Raw genomic sequence first — 17,252 nt, forward strand, 5'->3', positions numbered from 1 at the left:
TTTTTTTTTTTTTTTTTTTTTTGTGTAACCGTAACTGATGACCTCAAACAACAAAGCAACTAAATTCATTTTCCCTAGATTCCTCACATTTCTGTCGCCCAAGTATAAAATGAACCGGTCCTCTATGGGGTCCTTGTCAGGGTCCACCCTGAGGAACAAGCTGATGGACGTCATCGTCTTCAGCTCCTCCAGGTTGCTGTGAGGATGAACCTCCACTGAGGACTGTCCGTTGAACTTCATGGACACCTGGACCTGGAATAGAAAACAAACCAAGATGACTGAAAGTTTACAAAAATAATACACTGAAAATTGAAGATTGTTTGATACAGTCGTCTCATTATCTTGTCACAACAGTGGATTTTCACTAAGTTCATGTCTGTGTAATGAAAAGTGTGAAAGTTTGTCATTGATCTGAGTTTAGGGGTTTGATGCTCCTTTTAATGAAAAATGTCTCATTAGCATTTTTGTAATCTCACAGGGCTGAGATATGACGCTTTTTAAATCCTGTAAAGGTGCAGTTTGTTATGACTTTCTGTACGATTACATTTTTGCACATATTATTTTACTAATGTCAGCCTTATATTTTGTATTTTTAGCTGTATGATGTGTGAATTGTTATATCTTGTTTGTGTGTGTTACTGCAAAAAACATTACATAAATGAAGTTTTTATTATTGTTTTATTGTCTGGTGAACCATGGCATTAGATTTATGCATGCTAATGTTACAAATATAACACTGACTATAAGTGGGATCAGCATAATTTTATGCTAATGTCACTTTTGAGTGTTGAGTTTGAGTTTTGTGAGGGGAGGCTTTAGCGATCTTCACCTGTGCTACCACTTGATGGTTCCGTTCAGTCATTTCTCGCTACCTGTGAGAGCTACTGCAACGTTGTGTGTTATTACTTCTAATTGTATTATTATTTCCAATAGTTGCCATTTACAACTGGAAAGCCATGAATTGACAATTGAAGAAAATCTTCCAAACATCAAAAAAGGGAATAAAATTATACTGAAGGCAAAAACAAAAATTGATCAAAGGCACCTTCTTTGTCGTAGGTTATTATCATTAATTAATTAAGTAGCCATACTGATATTTCTGAATCTTATGATTTACACCTGTTTATATTGTATTGTGCACACAAAACAGTATGTAAATTTGCACATGCTCAGGCAAATATTGCTTATATTCCTGCACACTGTAAATATTTCTAGTTCTTTTTATTACTCAAAATTCTGTGTTTTTTGCTACAATTGCTGTTTATTTGACTTGTAATACTTGCTTTCTTTTTTAATCCTGCTTTAAAAATGTTCTACTTGTCAGCATATACTGTAATGCACTTGGCAACCAAAGTGATTCTGACTCTGAATCTGTCTTCTGTGCATCAGATGGGAATGTTTTTTTATCCAGGTGCTTAGAAAAATCTTGGGAACTTTGGAAATATCTTCCAAATTTGCATTAAGAGTCAAATGATGTGGGTTTTTAAAAGATTTCTTTGCATTTTTTTTTTTTTTACTGAAAATGTTTATCTCTGTGACTGGAATAGAAGGTAATACATGTCATGAGAAGAACCCACTGGGGGTTAAGCATGTAAAAAGTAATGAACTAACCTTCTTGGCGACACTCCTGGCCTGGGCTATGAGCTCTCTGATCCTCATGATGTTGGTGGTCACGTTGTTGACGGGCTTCTTGTCCTCGACCACCTTCAGCTTGTCCAGCAGCTCAGGAACTAGCACATTCAGGTTCTCCACTGCAGAACAGGTTCAGCGTTAAAAAAAACCCACCAGGTTAAATGTGACACATGTAGTTACAGACTGTTGTGGATGAGCCAAACTAGTTGCTCCATTCATCAATAATTATTCTGATTCTTTCAAATAAATACATGTTTGATGCCCTGAATCTTATACCTGCTTCCCCTGCAGAGACGACAGCCTGTTCGTATGCATCTGTGGAGTAGTCGTTGTTTTGCATGTTGCTGGCCCACTCCTCCACCTTGCTGCTGATGGGGGTGATAGTCTGCAGGACTTCTGCTGAGCGGTTCAGAGTCCCTTCAGCCACTTTCATGGTGAACTCCAGACGCTGCGGCGTTCTGTCTGGAAGTGGACGCAGATTTTGACATTCAGTTGGTGGAGAAAACCACTCCATATATTATACACCGTGTCTAGATAAAAAGATGGTTTAGAAAACATGTGCATTTTGCAAATTCAGAATATGCAATTTTAATTGTTAAAGAACAGTCTGACATTTTAAAAAGCAGACTTGGGTAGAAGTATTAAAGTGTATCAGTTTTTGTGCTAAGCAAGGCTGAAAACAGCACTAAACTCTGTCTGAACTAGACACTGAAATCACTTTTCTTCCTTTAAAATAGGTGTATTCCTACCTGTGTGAATTTCCTTGATATCCTGGACTATTTCTGCAAGTTTCTTGGTGTTTTTATCCATGGTCTCTTTGGTCTCCTCAATGTAGTGTAGTTTGTCAGTTACCTCACTTTCTACCTCTGCAGCAACAAAAACAACAGAAGTACGCTGAGTATTACACAAATTAACAATTATTACATCTGTAATATTTCATTCTGTGAAGTTGCATACCGTTTTGTTCTGAATGCAATGAAACAGACTCCTTGAAAACATTGTCGCTCTTAGTTACCAGGTAATTGAGCTGCACGTTGATACCAGTGATGGCCTAAAACACAGACAGAAATACAAAAATACAGCAGGCTGATAAAAATTGATTCAAAATTTTAAATAATGTTGTCGAGTTGTGTGATCTGACGCACATCTTCAGCTCTCTGCGATAAGTTGAGGGTGGTGAGTGAAGTGATATTGCCATCGTCGATGTATTTCACTATGTTGTTGTACACGTTGGCGGCACTTATGGCTCGCTGAACGAAGCCGTTGGCGTCGCTCTCTTTCAGATCCCTGGAGGAGAGAAGTTGATTGATAACACAGTCTGATTCAAGTGCCTCTAAATTACATAACAGCATCAAATATTCCCACTCCGCCTGGAAATCATATTAAATTAAAGCTGCACTCATCAGTATTTTTATATTATATTCATATATATGGATCAGATGACTGGATGTAATGTGGAAGAGGGTGATTTCACAAATACACAGAAAAGTATCATCTCAGAGCATTTTAGCATGTTTTATCTCATTGTTTTGGTTCACGTCTCATGAACTTAATATATGCTAACTGTCTAGCATCAAACAGCAAACAAAGTTAGCTATTAGCGCGTGAATAAAGCTAAAAGCAGGCATTCAAATTACATTTAACAGGTGGTTAGAAACTTCAAATGAATGCCAATTTGTAATAATTGTTTTCTTGCACAATCTTGCTACCCCTAGGTGGCCAAACAGGAAACAAAAACAACTACAAAAAAACCTATTGCAGCTTTAAGTTTTCCCTGTTTTCAAATGATCCTTTTTGAACTTCATGATCATGTTTTATTCAACCCTCTGAAACACAAAACCTGCTGACGGTTTTGAGAGACATGTCCTCAAAAAATCACCAAAATAATCCCATTTATCAGAGCCAGAAACTACAGAAAAACAATGAATTGATATTGTTGGAACTATTCAACTGCCATGCGCTGTTTGGTGTTTTGTTTTTTTTTTTTATAACCATATCTGAGCGTAAAATCAGCACTTTATTCTACATGTCTAATGAAAGAATTGCCAATAATAAAATAACAACAGTAAAATATTAAAAATTCTGCATTCCTGTCCACAGCCATTAAACTATCAGGTACTCACCTTTTTGTATGAAATATGACACTTTGAGTTCTCTCTATTTCTAGCCTTGGTTGTGCTGTTTTCAAAGAGTGATGGGACTTAATATTGCAGTGATAAATGAGTCCACAGTGAGTAAAAATGTGACAGGAGCAAGTGGGTCAATTCAGTTTTCCAAGTATTTTCCTCGTATATATGTAGCTACCGTTGAAGCATATAGAAACAATACTCTTCCTCTCTGCTTTTACACCTTTAAGGTAAATTCTATATTTTTCTTACTGTCAGCAAACAGTTTCAAATCAGTGAATGTATTCTACTATTGAAGTCTCCGCTCTTGAGATGTGAAGATTTTTTCAACTGTTGCACAGGGTGTGATGTTCCTCCATCACTATAAACACTATAAACTGTACTTTATTTTGAGCCATTATGACAAACTCCACACCCAAACTACTAAATTAACTACTGCACCATCGTGGGTAATTTCCAGCTAAATATATGCCCCAACAATGGCACTATTTCCTCCTGTTTGAGTAACATTTAACAGAACTTTAAACCATATAAAAGCTGTAATAGTCGGTTTAGAAAGTCTTCAATAAGTTCATTTCAAAAGTGTATCTCACTCCTCCAGCTGGATGGCCTGTATGTCCAGGTCGTCAGCGTGATCGATGGCCTGCTGGACCAGATCTCTGTCAGTCAGAGAGAGACGCTCCGCCTTGTCCATCAGCTTTTGACTGGCGCCATCGATCGCGGCGTGGTACTGAGTCACGTTCTGCACGCACAGATTGCACAAATGTTGTAGTTATCATTTGGAAGCGCATTCCACTGATTTGCATCAATACTACGAGTAATCTCACTACAGGTTCAATTACTAGACACATCAACGCAACGGGATTGATTTATTTACCTTGTGATTGTTCAAAGTCTAAAGAATGACAACGTGCTTAAACACACACACACACACACACACACACACACACACACACACACACACACACACACACACACACACACACACACACACACACACACACACACACTCAGGTTCAAGCTAATATTGTTACACTGGGATTACTGTAATTCCCCACAGAGTAACTCAATAGAAAGCTACTTGACTGAAAAGGGAAAGCTGTTTGAGAATGGCACTTATTCAATCTGCTGCAATCCACAAATTGCTTCCAAATTAAATTGGCCAGGTCCAGACACAAAGCGGCTCTCAGGTTTCCATTCCATGCATAAATTCAATGCAACCCCGCAGTCTATTAGATTATGATACATTCTGCCCCATTCCTTGGGCCATAAAGAAAAAGCTGAGCATCATTAGACAGCAGGAACCTGGAGCTTTATCCACTCACACGTTTGAACCCAACTAATAAAAGGTCCTGTGAATTTACTCTTCTCGTTGTCGTGTCGTCTCACCTGCACCATACTGTCCACCTCAGCCACAGTCCTCTCTGTTTCAGAGATGAAACCTTGCGCTGTTTCCAGTGTGTCGTTGACGGCAGCGTAGTCCTGAGTCAGAGTCTCTTGCTTCGCCTTTGAGACACAGAAATAATCATAACATTTAGTAAACAGAACTTAGACTACAATCCTTTTATGTGTTTCTGGTGGGGGTATATTTTGGTCTTTGTTAGTTAGGACACAGTAGAGAAAGACAGGAAATGAGAAGAGGGATTTTTGGCTAGACATTTGTCACAAATTAAACTGACTTTCTTGCAGAGAGTTAAAAGAAAAGACCATCCTGGCTGTGAAATCTGGAGCCAAAGCTGGTTATGATTAGCTTAGCTTAGCTTAGCATAAAGACTGGAAGCAGTGGGAAACAGCTGACCTGGCTTAAAAGTTCAAAAATAAGTCTCTGAAGCTCAAAATAAACATGCTATATCTATTTGTTTCATCTGCACACAAAATGCACTGCATCTCCACTGTTTTGCTTGGCAACCTCATGGAGAGAATTTGGGAAGTTGTTTCTGATTCTGGTTGAGTTTCACCAAAAAATTGCAAAACAGCACATAACCTTTTATAAAACCCATTAATGTTAATGTTTCTTTCAGAAATGTCGACACTACGTTTCTCTATACACTGTTCGGTTTTACTGTGGAATACAATTTTAGCTTCTTTTACTTTTTCATTCTGAATATTTAATGTGATTATGTAGTATTACTAATTCATTCACACAGTTGTTCCCTGTTTGATTCTGGCCTTGAATGCCAAACCTGTCAACATTACAATAAAGGCCTGAAGCAATTATGATGCTAAAGAGTGAAAGTTCTGCAACGCTCTTCTAATATTTCCAGCACTATGTTTCCTTTAGTTCCCAGAATGTACTTCTTAAAGGTGGAATAATGTTCTCTAAAGACTTTCTAATAATGCATTATCAGACCGCTATAGAATAACATTCCTAAAACATTTTCTGAATGTTGCATTGAGAATGCCCTTCCTTTGTTGTCGTGTCACACTGTGTAACATTATGGAACGTTCTACAATGTATTGTAGGAATGTTTTATGAAAAAAGAGGCCTTGATAACATCCTGAAAGTATTTCTCAAATATTTGTTGGGAAATGTTTTTTATTTGTTATCCTGTAACATAATCTCCAGCCCTGACAACATCCTCAAATCATCCTTATGATTACTGCTGTTAAAACTTTATATCGTAGGTCACATTTAACTTCCCTAAAACACCCCTAAGATGTTATTTAAATGTTAGATGAAAACCTGTTCCTTAAGACAATATCAGGCAGTGTTAGCCGGTATTTTGTGGACATTTCCTGCTGCTTATGACAGCCCAGTGATGCATGCAGTAGCTTTTAAAATCACTTCAGAGGAGTCGATAACGTACCTAAACTTAGGATTTTCACTCAACCATCTTTTCAGAATATTTCACAGTTAAATAAACTTTTCTCTGTTCACTTTCCTTCACAGCTGTCCTCCTTGAGCCTCAATCTGTTAAAGATTTCTACCTGTTCAAACCAAATTTGTACTGTTGGAATTGTTAGATGTCTCAATATGATACTGTGCAGTCTTGACGTTACTACGTAAAGTCCCTTGAAGTCACTTGTGTTCTAAAAAGGTGCAAAAAACAACCTGTATAGTGTAAATTTTCATGCTGTTTAAGCAAATTCATCTGCCAAGGTGGCCCGAACTTGTTGGGGTAAATGTGTTACAGTGCCAACAGGCCACCTTTAATTTGACTGCATGACTGAGTGCAGCACACTGATGAGGTCATTGGATTCGGCCAGCAGCCTGCACTCTGTGGCTGCAGCTGGTGTCGACCGGTCTGTGCCCCCAGATTAGTAGAGGCTCCCTGTTTGGTTAGCGCCCCATTCACAGCACAGACCCTGATCACGGAGATCCCCACTCCTGATAACACACGTGCACACAAATACACCCACAACACATGCAGACACACAAGGCAGCAGCTGTTCTGCAGGATCGCAGCTTTCTGCTTCCAGATTCCAACCACATATATTTTTACAGAGTTGTAAATCAATAAATCCAGGAACATGACATCAAAACACAGGATGTGAACTCAGGGAATGGAAGAACCATACTGGTGGTTTTACATGTTTTAACACATGTATTGCATATAATGCGTATTGACATTACTGCCAACCATTTTTCATGGAATATGTTAGAATATCTAAAGGTTTACTGTGTGTCCAACCTGCCAGGCAGCCAGGTTCTGGATTCTACATGTTACGTTTTCACATTATTAGAGCTCGGTAATGCAACTCCAACAATAGGTTCAAAATCACTAAATTAGAAGATAAAATCAGATAAAATGAGGCTATGTGCTGGACAAATAATGCTCTGTAAAAGGCTGTAAACCAAAAACAACAACACAAAAGACACTAAATAACTCTGATAGGCATAAAGAAACTGCAGAGATAGGTGGCCCCTTTCACTTTACACATATGATTATTGGTTAATACAACATATTGATAAAGGCAGCTTGAAGCCCTGCTGCAATGTTACATTAATGCAATTCTCTATTAGTAAAAGATAAATTTTTTATGAGGAATTACAGTTCATATTTGTAATCCTAAGGTGCATAATGTACTGCCTGCTTCTACCTATGAGGCTGCAGGTAAAAGAATTGCAACAAAGGAAGGGAAGCTTATTTTTAAAACATAATTCTACTCAATTTGTTATGGAGGAGAAACATCTGGTCCTCTGTGGGTTGAAAGGTGGAAGTCAGGTCTATCTCTGACTGCACAGTGATCACTGCTAGTTGTAACCTTTGTGGGCTAAGCTAACCTCTGTCCAACGCTGCTTAACTGGACGAAAATCCAATTAGCCTGTTTCGAGACCTGCGCGGTAACAAATTAACCTCATATGAAGACCAGAGAAAAAACAAGGCAGTCTCTTCTCTGAGAGAAAATAACAGCAAGCAGATGCAGCTGCCAGCTCTGTAATAAAACACAGTGTAGTCTTCACAATGAATGTATTAAGGAGAACTGGATGATGGAAAATTGCTTGTTTGGCTCATGAGAAGAAAATGTTTTCAAGGCTCCAGGTTTTGCTCAGTATTGTTTTCTCTGCTGGCCCCACCTGTATGCTCCGATTCACCCCTAGATTTTACATTGTGATATTAAAAAAAACTCACTTTCACACGTCCTGGAGACGTTTCACAACTATGATTAAACATTCACGACAGAAAGGGTAAAAGCCAACCTTGTCTGTCGGAGGTTTCTTGTCAAATGTGCTACAGATGTTTGTTTTCTTAATGGGGGTCTATGGACAAACTGCAGGGGATTTTTTTGTTCGAATACCATGAGGGACCACAGGTACAAATTAGCAGCAAGACACATCCACGATTGTTAAATTCATCCATTGTCTTTACCTAAAATGCACTGGAGATCAAGTACTATCACTATTTGTACAGTAGTCAATTTTTGATCCTGTTTGAACTGTGCCATCAATTAGACACATGATGTTTGAAAATTTTAAAGATAATTTTGCAATAAAGACAGTAGAGTTCTATTTATATTTGGAGTGAAACTATTCAATTAATCGCATCTCTTGCTGCATGATACACATCACAAAATAAAAATATTCCCATCAGCCTCAATTGCACTCCATTTTTATTGCTAATTAGCAACTGCTAGCTCTCCAACATGCTAAACTCAACTGATGGTAATGACAGTACTTGCTACCCAACCATGTTAGTATTATAATTTTGAGCAATGAGCATGTTAGCATTTGGCTCAATGTTGTGTCTATTGTGTCTATAGGCCCTCTCCAACAGCTAGCAAAACTGGAGTTAAGCATAGCTGGTCTAGTTGGCCTAGTAGATATTGTTGGAACACACATAGAGCAACAGAACATAGCCATTACCCGGGCATATGTCACTTTGCTATTCCAGAACAAGGAGAAAAGTCTTTAAAGAGGTAAAAACCACAAGCCGGGCCATGCTGAGAGCTATTTGAATGCGACCAGTCTATCTACTCATCTCAGTCTTCAGCGGCTCAGGCTAGCTTATGGAGAAAGTTACAATGCAACTTGCAAAGTTATCTTTTAATTTTACAAATATCATCTATGAGACTCACAGCACAATTCAAATGGATGTCCCCACTGACACGTTTTCTGACCTGCTGCTAACAAGCTGCACATTTTACAGCACAGAGTTTTGATGCAGTAAATACTACAACAAATGCAAAATGTACACTGAAAGATCCCTGTTTTGCATTTATAATTTTAATACAGTTTTACTCTTTGAAACAGCACTTCTGTTGCTGTTTTACGTTGTGATCTGTCAGGGCTTTCAGGGTTGCAAAAGAGGTTGCAGATCCATTGATGTATATTAATATAACTTACATCTTTGCTTATATTAAAGCAGATATAAGGTAAATACTCCTGCCAAGATTTCTAAATGATCCTTCTGCTATCTGTCCGGCCATCTATGACATATACAGCATGATATTTGCAGATCAGTCTAAATGCTTGTCAGTATTTTGTTTTTTCTCTTCGACAGTAACATGAATCTCTTCTCTACAGTTATGATTCTGTGAATTGCCGGCTGCACCACGGGAAGGTGAAGCGATGTTTCTGTGTGGGCTCTGGATATTGTCATGGGAAAATTTTTTTGGCGTTGCAGCACTGCTTCTCCCCCTGTGCGGGCCTCCTCCTAATGTAACAGTCCAAAGCTCCCACATATGGTTGTGTTTCTGCTCTCAGCACTTAAATACCACAAGTAATAGACCTCTCTGACATGCCAGGCAAACTACAACCAGATCACTCTCAATGCAACTGTGCAGACAGAGGATCCTCCTATGATAAAGCACGACTCAACGCTGTTTCAAACATGGCGAATGGAGTTAAAGCAGACAGCACTTAGAGGAGGAACTCTATGTGAGCTCTTTAACAGAACTTTATACTAATGCATTTATGCTGACAGAACTACTGAGGAGTGTTGGGAGAAAGATGAACGAGGGGAGTTTCTGGAGCTGAAGGGGGTTTCTGAAAAATCACCTCTTTCCTCTGGAATTTGAGGACGCTGGCTCTGTTCTTGTCCTCGGCCTCCTGTACAGTGCTGGATGCTTTCAGGAGAAATCCACGAGCATCCGACAGCCTGCTGGAGAGTCGAGATATTACCTCCCTGACGGACGGGAGGCGGCCGTCCGTCATCATCAGCTTCTTCTCCAACTGACGGATGCGCCTCAGCACTGAAAACACAACCAGAGACATGACGTCCTCATCATTATTGTCACATCTGAGTGACTGGGCAGTTGCTACTGTAGATGTCTGGCCCAAAAATATGGGTTTGTAGTTGGTCCACAGCAGTGACTACATTGCGTATCCAAATTTTGACTGTGTCTGCTATGTTCTAGGTAACACAGTAATGATTTCTCCTTAAACTTTGAATGTTTGCATTTCTTTGCTCTTAAAATTTCAGCAGGTGGCTTGATATGTTTCAATCATAAAAAGAGTTGAATTTATGTCTTTACAAAGCAAGACCATGGCAGAGCCGGTCAGCTTCCAGATAATGCATCAGATTTAAAGGCCTTCTGACTCTAGTGCTGCATGTAGGTTTAAATTTTAAATTCAGAGTGAAATGTCTCGAGATTACATTCAGCTTACATTTGATCCAGATCCACCTCATCATATGCTCTTCGAAATCTCAACGTTTTTGTCATCAAATACCTGAAAAACTAATAATATTCTCATCAGCCTCAGTTGCATTCCAGTTTTAGTGCTAATAACCGACTGCTAACTCTCTAACATGCTAAACTAAGATGGCGGTGCACCATTTAAACATTTTTATCATGAACAATGTGCAAGTTAGTATTTTGACTACTGTGCCTACATGATCCAAGTTTTGCTGCTGTACACATAGGTCTAGTTGTCTCACTAGGTATTTTTTGCACAGGCATAGAGTAGCTATAACAGATTTCTATTTCTCTTCCACAAAATTTGAAGTCATAAGAATGAAAACACATTCTTGTTCATATCAGTACTCTGAGCAGTTTTGTTGCTACAGACTTCCTTTGTTCAGTCTGACCAAAATCAGCAAAACATTCACTAAAATAATCAAAGACAGATAGATGATGCTCTACAACTGAGTGTGTTTGCAGCATTTTAACTATTCTCTATTTTATATCTTTTGCTATATTACATTTGCCTTTATTCTGTAACTGTCACAGTATTCAACAAACAAAAGCTTACTTTAACTAGCCTCTTAATTTAAGGATACTAAGCTGTTTTCCAAAGACTGAACACTGTTCACTAAATATATGTCAAATGTGTTTTAAATATGCTGTGTAAAACACTTGTGTTTCTCCTCATGGCTGCATAACCTTTCATCCAATAATGTAAAAATAATAGAGGACAACAATTTCATCAGTACATAAGAATCATTATGTTGGTGCACTTTGCAGGCTGTGTTTGCACTCTGTCTATATCTGCTCACAGTCGTGGGCCTCCTCTGATTCGTCGATGGCGATAGGCACTCGTGGCGACAGGTTCAGTGTCCTCATCCAGGCTACCATCTCCTCAGCCGCCTCAGTGTTTCTTCTGACCACCTCTGGATCCACATCCTGGTGAACGCTGTACAGCTCCCAGTCATGGATCATCTCTGTGCACAAACACATGCACGAACACCTTCAGACTGCATTGCGTCTCACTCTCTGTTTTATTTTACTGGTCCCTTGGATTTCTTACTACAGTGATTCGCCATTTTTTATCAGACGTACCCATACAGAACTGTCAGATGAACTATTAACTACGGAAAATTTAACTTGCACTTTTAAAGCTGTATGTGAGCATAGCTGTTTGGTACCTTCAATACGTATGTTGAGGTCGGTGAGATTTGTGCTGAGCTGCTCAGCCAGGGTGAAGGTCTCCAGAGTGTCGTCATCCAACTTGTTGCCCAGATTCTTCACCACACTCTCCTGGAAAACAACAACAACCATCAATGACACCAATCAGTGGCTGAAGTCAGGTGCCAAGAAGTCTAGTTTGGAACTCTAAGGTGTGTATTATAAACATTAGAGAAAGTCTAAATAGCTAAGACATCTTAGCCTATCTTTGCATGCTGTGTTATGTTGTCCATCCTGTGCTGTGTAAAGAATTCACAGGATTCAATGGAAGCATATACAACAAAGTCACTTTGTATATAGTAGTTTGTATCTGGTTATTACTAAGTAGCAGATGATTGGACAGCTAGAATTCAGATGCATTGCTATGACAAAACATCAGCTTAAATTGTCTCGACTAATTGGAAAACGAAGACTTTGCTGACCGACTCTCCCATCTGCTTGATGTCCAGCACCACAGCGTCTGTAGCCTCCTCCAGCTCACCAGTCTGGGCCTTCATCATGGATGACTTGTTTCTCCAGTTTTGAAACTGAGTCTGGAAGCAAAGCAATTAGTTACTTTATCAAATCGCATTCCAGTGAATTAGAAAATAGTAAAAAAAACTTATCATAGCATCAAGATTTTTAAAGAAAAATATTCCTCCCAAAGAGACAGGCCAACGTGGTAGTGTAAGTTCCCTTTAACTTTACATTTAAATCTGTCTTAAAAGTCAGGAAACTTTTTCCTTACTTGAGGACAAAACTCTACACCAAGATGAAATACTAGATAGAAAATATTTTTGCAAATTATTACCTGTTTAAACATAAATCTGTCAAAAAGCAACATCAGCACTGATTTGAAGGTGTCTTTCTGGTAGCGTGATGAACATATGCCCAATATTATGGTAAAGTAAAATTGTTTATCGTAAAACCTAAATAATCTGGAAACCCCAACATGCTCTAATCATGTGTTTACAGTAGCTCTAGAGGACCTAATTCACAAATTGGAAGCAGAAGGGTATCATCTCTCTAAGAGATATCTACTGTATATTAATGACTGTCTCGACTTTTTTTTCTGTTCCCAACTTCACATTTCTTCTGCTTCTACCAATAAAAGACTTTTTAAGAGCTCATGTCCTGCTGTTTGAGCATTTTTTTCCCCCAAATCCTTAGTTAAAACTATAGATGAAGAATAGAAAACCTGAACTAAAACCATTTACAATAGTTCAATGCATGCTCGTCATACTTTGATACAATTCAAAGTTGTGCACAGATTCATTCCTTCTCTGAAAAATATTTAAAGATATTTTGCTCTTCTATTAAGATTTGTTAGATTTGTTTTTGCCAGGGCTTTTTACACAGTCAGATAAGATAAGGAGCTGAAATATGTTAAAACTCTGCACACATGTGGAGGTAGCTGCACAGGTAGGTGATAAATCTCTGTGCGTTCGCAAACATTAGCAACCTATTTCATATTACACATACTGCTTTGCTGCACTGTTCATATGAAATGTTTAACTCGTGCAGCTTTAATTTGTCTTCATAGATGATGCATTCCGCTGTTACCTTGTATTTACATTTCGCTTATTCTTTTACATGTACCTGCAGTCGATGAGCAGTGTAGTTGTAATATTTGAGCCTGTCGTTAGCAGCAGCGCCAGTGGAGATATTTAACACTCCAACCTTAAGCTGGTCCAGTGTCTTATTGGACAGACGCAAGTCCCCAATCAGATGCCAAATACACTCGTCACAGCCTAAAATCAGACAGAAAACATGTAGGTGTTTTGTTCTTTTTCACACTATATTCTTCTGTTGTGGAGTCTGCTATTAGAATGTGCTCCCCTTACTGATGTTGCACAGGTTGACTGTTGCAGCCTCGGCCAGACATTCTCCTGTATGCATATCACAGTAGCCACTCTCACAGTCACACTCTATAAAAAAAAACAGATACACTTTATCACACAGTGCACAACACAAAGTTCTGCACCTCACTTTAAATTCTTTAATGACTGGAAGCAAGTCGACGCAGTTATCAAACGTATACGAAGACCCACAGATGGTCATTTGGCGTGATGCCTGCACATCTGTCCTGTGGTCTCTCTTGTGTGGGACTGAGTATTTTAGCAGCTGTGTATGGATACAGATTTGGGTTGCATGGTGATATCATGCAACTCTGCAGAGAGTTTCTGACCACAGGGTCAAGGCTCCCAGCAGATGCTGCGTTGACATCATGAGCACTACTGCAGTAGTGGGTGTGGGAACATAAGCATTCAGCGCAGCCTTTTCCTCTGGGAATCTGCTTTGGCTGTTTCGACAAACGGTCTTTATTTCAGAAGAGTAAGAAAATGTTTGACATGTATAGGAACAGATGACTTACTCTGGCAGCCGGAGGGGCTGTAGTCCCAGAATCCTGGGAGGCAGCGCTCGCAGTAACGACCTCCGGCCCCCGGGCGGCATGGACAGCTGTGAGTGAGGGGATGGCAGGTGGGGCGATGGGAAGCTGGCCCACATTCACACCTCCGACAGCCCTGACAGCTGGAGAAACCGGAGTATCCCTCCTAGATCGCACGAATGAAGAACACTGTTAGTCTCTAGTCGTCTGCCTGTTCAAGTTCATTTTGAACATATTATTATGCATTATGGAAAGGATAACTGGGGCCTTACTTTGGTACTTTTAGCCATCATTTCTATGATGGTAACATCACGCACAGTATCTCAAGTGCTAGCATCTGATAACAGTGGCATTAGAATAGAATAGAATAGACTAGAATAGAATAGAATAGAATAGAATAGAATAGAATAGAATAGAATAGAATAGAATAGAATAGAATAGCCACTTTATTGTCAACCAGAACATACACTAGCTAGTGCACATTATGACTGAAATTCCAATGCAACAAGCTCGCCATTGGACTGATAAATACAAAAACAAAAACATTTCTAAATAAAAAACAATTCCAATATATACATGTAAACAAACTACATAAATCTATATATAAATACGTATATATAAATACACACACACACACACACACACACACACACACACAAATATATATATATATATATATATATATATATATATATATATATATATATATATATATATATATATATATATATATATATATATATATATATATATATATATATATATATAAATAAGTGTTAGTAGAAAGTATTAACTGATCTTGACAGTTCCCTATACTTTGGTGCATTCATTTTACTGTCTCCCTTTACAAGCCTTCCAGGGCCTGCTGCTGAGGAGCATCCCTACATTGTGATGCTGCCACCACCATGTTTCAAATTGTGGATGGCATGTTTGTGGTGATATTCAGTGTTTTGTCTCCATTAAACACAGCATCTAGTCTGATGGTCCCATTAGATGTTCAGCGTCTTGGAAATTCTCTTGTATCTGTCCGGTGACTAATTAATACTTTTACCCAAGTTGCTTTTCTTCTGCATTCTTGTTGTAGTTACTGCTGTGGTTACAGCAGCAGGACAACTGGTTGTGTCCAAGAACACTAGTCTGTAATACTGATGTTTACGACAGATAATTCAAAATTTTACAATTTACCCTAGTTTTTTCTTCCAAATAAACGATTAACAGCTAACGGCTTATTGATTTCATGACATTTCACCTCCTTTTAGCTCTTACACTCTATATCACATGCCATTAATGTTTACATATCACATTCCAGTGTTTTACGTTCACACAGTGCCACTATCTCTAAAACTTCCACCACAATTTTAACTGCTTCAGGTTTCACTGACACTTGAGTTTCTTTGGCCCTCACGTTTTAGCAGAAATATTACCCATTTACTTAAACTTCATTCACCTCTGACTGTTCTCATGACATTTTAACCGCTTCCATCTCTTGTTCTACCTCAGACTCTTCAATTCCTGTCATTCGATACTCTTTAAATTAGAGTCCAACAGCTTAACGCAACTTTTTGCAGGTTACACTTCACTTAAACTGAAACTTCATGTCATTGCAATGATTTCCTTAACTGACATGTAGTATTCACAGCTTTTGATGCTTGAACTTAAACTGACATATTAACTCCTTTCAACACTTAAACTCTGCAGTACCTCCAATCTTTTGGAAGCTTTAGCCCTTTAAGGACTTCAAATTTAATGGTAACTCCTGTTTATTTTGTGAACACAATTTTATTTTCCTGAGAAAAAAACATTTTATTCTAGTTTTAGTGTTGCTTTTAAATAAATTCTATTTTGTGCTGCCTTTCCAAATTCTTTCAAACGGTGCCGTCACAAAGGAAACTTTCTTTAATACTTTGTAGAAATGTTTAAAAGGTTTTAGAGACATCTCAAAGATAGTAAAAGCAAACAGATGGCAACTGATCACAATTTTGATTGCAAAGCAAAGGGTCTGACTATTCTTATAAATGAGAAATTTGTGTTTCACATTTTTAGGAAATTTACAGAAAAATCTAAAATATGTTTTCGCTTTATTGTAGTATATTCAGCATTGATTGCTGGGGAAAAAAAATGTTAGACTTTAAATTTATAACACCATAAAGTGTGCAAATAAGGGACAGTGGATACTTTCTGCAGTGACTACAGCTTAGAATGGCCAAAGCTGCAAAAAGGAACACCCTGTAATGCAACAAACTGATGTAATCCTTTAAACCTTACTTCTGCAGTGAATATTTGTGCCTCCCTGCAGAAATCTTGTGGTTTGTCTCACCTCACACTGGTCACAGTATCGTCCAGTGACCCCCGGTTTGCAGTGACACACTCCTGTCCTGTCGTCGCATGAAGAGGTGCCGCATTTGTTGCACTCACATTCTGGGAGAGACATAGGACGTAGGCAGTGATGAGTACATTAGAGGTCAAATTACGTCACAAGTATGGTGGAGAGGGTTATTTTTGGACTTGCAGGGCCTCGAAAGGCATACGGTAATCCTTGATGTGGAATTGTGACCTTGTCTAGTTTTTCCACAGGGCAGCTTTGAGGTTGCATACACACTGTCAAGTACATTAAACTGAGAATCAAACTTTGGTAGCATATGTTATCTTCAAACACCTGAGATTAACTGAAGAAGAATATGTCATAAAACACAATTTCTCTGATGTATTCTTATTGTGACTCCCACACAGTGTGACATAATACAGCAGGCCATCACGTCGTACAACATTGACTTGGAAGAATGCATGACTGCTGTCACTTGGTGTATGACAAGAATGTACAACAGCTAGCCAGAGCAACT

General features: G+C 38.6%; 1 protein-coding gene across 1 annotated transcript in view; it reads right to left on the reverse strand.

Moving 5' to 3' along the window:
• Positions 1 to 17,252, reverse strand: part of lama4 (laminin, alpha 4) — a 40,472-nt gene that overhangs the window by 11,688 nt on the left and 11,532 nt on the right. Inside the window, exons 6-21 of the mRNA XM_023296971.3 lie at positions 16,730 to 16,830; positions 14,398 to 14,578; positions 13,868 to 13,951; positions 13,623 to 13,774; positions 12,467 to 12,577; positions 12,005 to 12,116; positions 11,636 to 11,800; positions 10,198 to 10,391; positions 5,148 to 5,264; positions 4,352 to 4,500; positions 2,778 to 2,919; positions 2,590 to 2,683; positions 2,382 to 2,498; positions 1,909 to 2,094; positions 1,612 to 1,751; positions 88 to 252 (exon numbers count right to left, since the gene is read on the reverse strand). Coding sequence (XP_023152739.2) covers positions 88 to 252; positions 1,612 to 1,751; positions 1,909 to 2,094; positions 2,382 to 2,498; positions 2,590 to 2,683; positions 2,778 to 2,919; positions 4,352 to 4,500; positions 5,148 to 5,264; positions 10,198 to 10,391; positions 11,636 to 11,800; positions 12,005 to 12,116; positions 12,467 to 12,577; positions 13,623 to 13,774; positions 13,868 to 13,951; positions 14,398 to 14,578; positions 16,730 to 16,830 — 2,210 coding nt within the window. The remainder of the gene's footprint in view (positions 1 to 87; positions 253 to 1,611; positions 1,752 to 1,908; positions 2,095 to 2,381; positions 2,499 to 2,589; positions 2,684 to 2,777; positions 2,920 to 4,351; positions 4,501 to 5,147; positions 5,265 to 10,197; positions 10,392 to 11,635; positions 11,801 to 12,004; positions 12,117 to 12,466; positions 12,578 to 13,622; positions 13,775 to 13,867; positions 13,952 to 14,397; positions 14,579 to 16,729; positions 16,831 to 17,252) is intronic.

Source organism: Amphiprion ocellaris, chromosome 12 (assembly GCF_022539595.1).
Source record: "Amphiprion ocellaris isolate individual 3 ecotype Okinawa chromosome 12, ASM2253959v1, whole genome shotgun sequence".
Taxonomy (NCBI): domain Eukaryota; kingdom Metazoa; phylum Chordata; class Actinopteri; family Pomacentridae; genus Amphiprion; species Amphiprion ocellaris.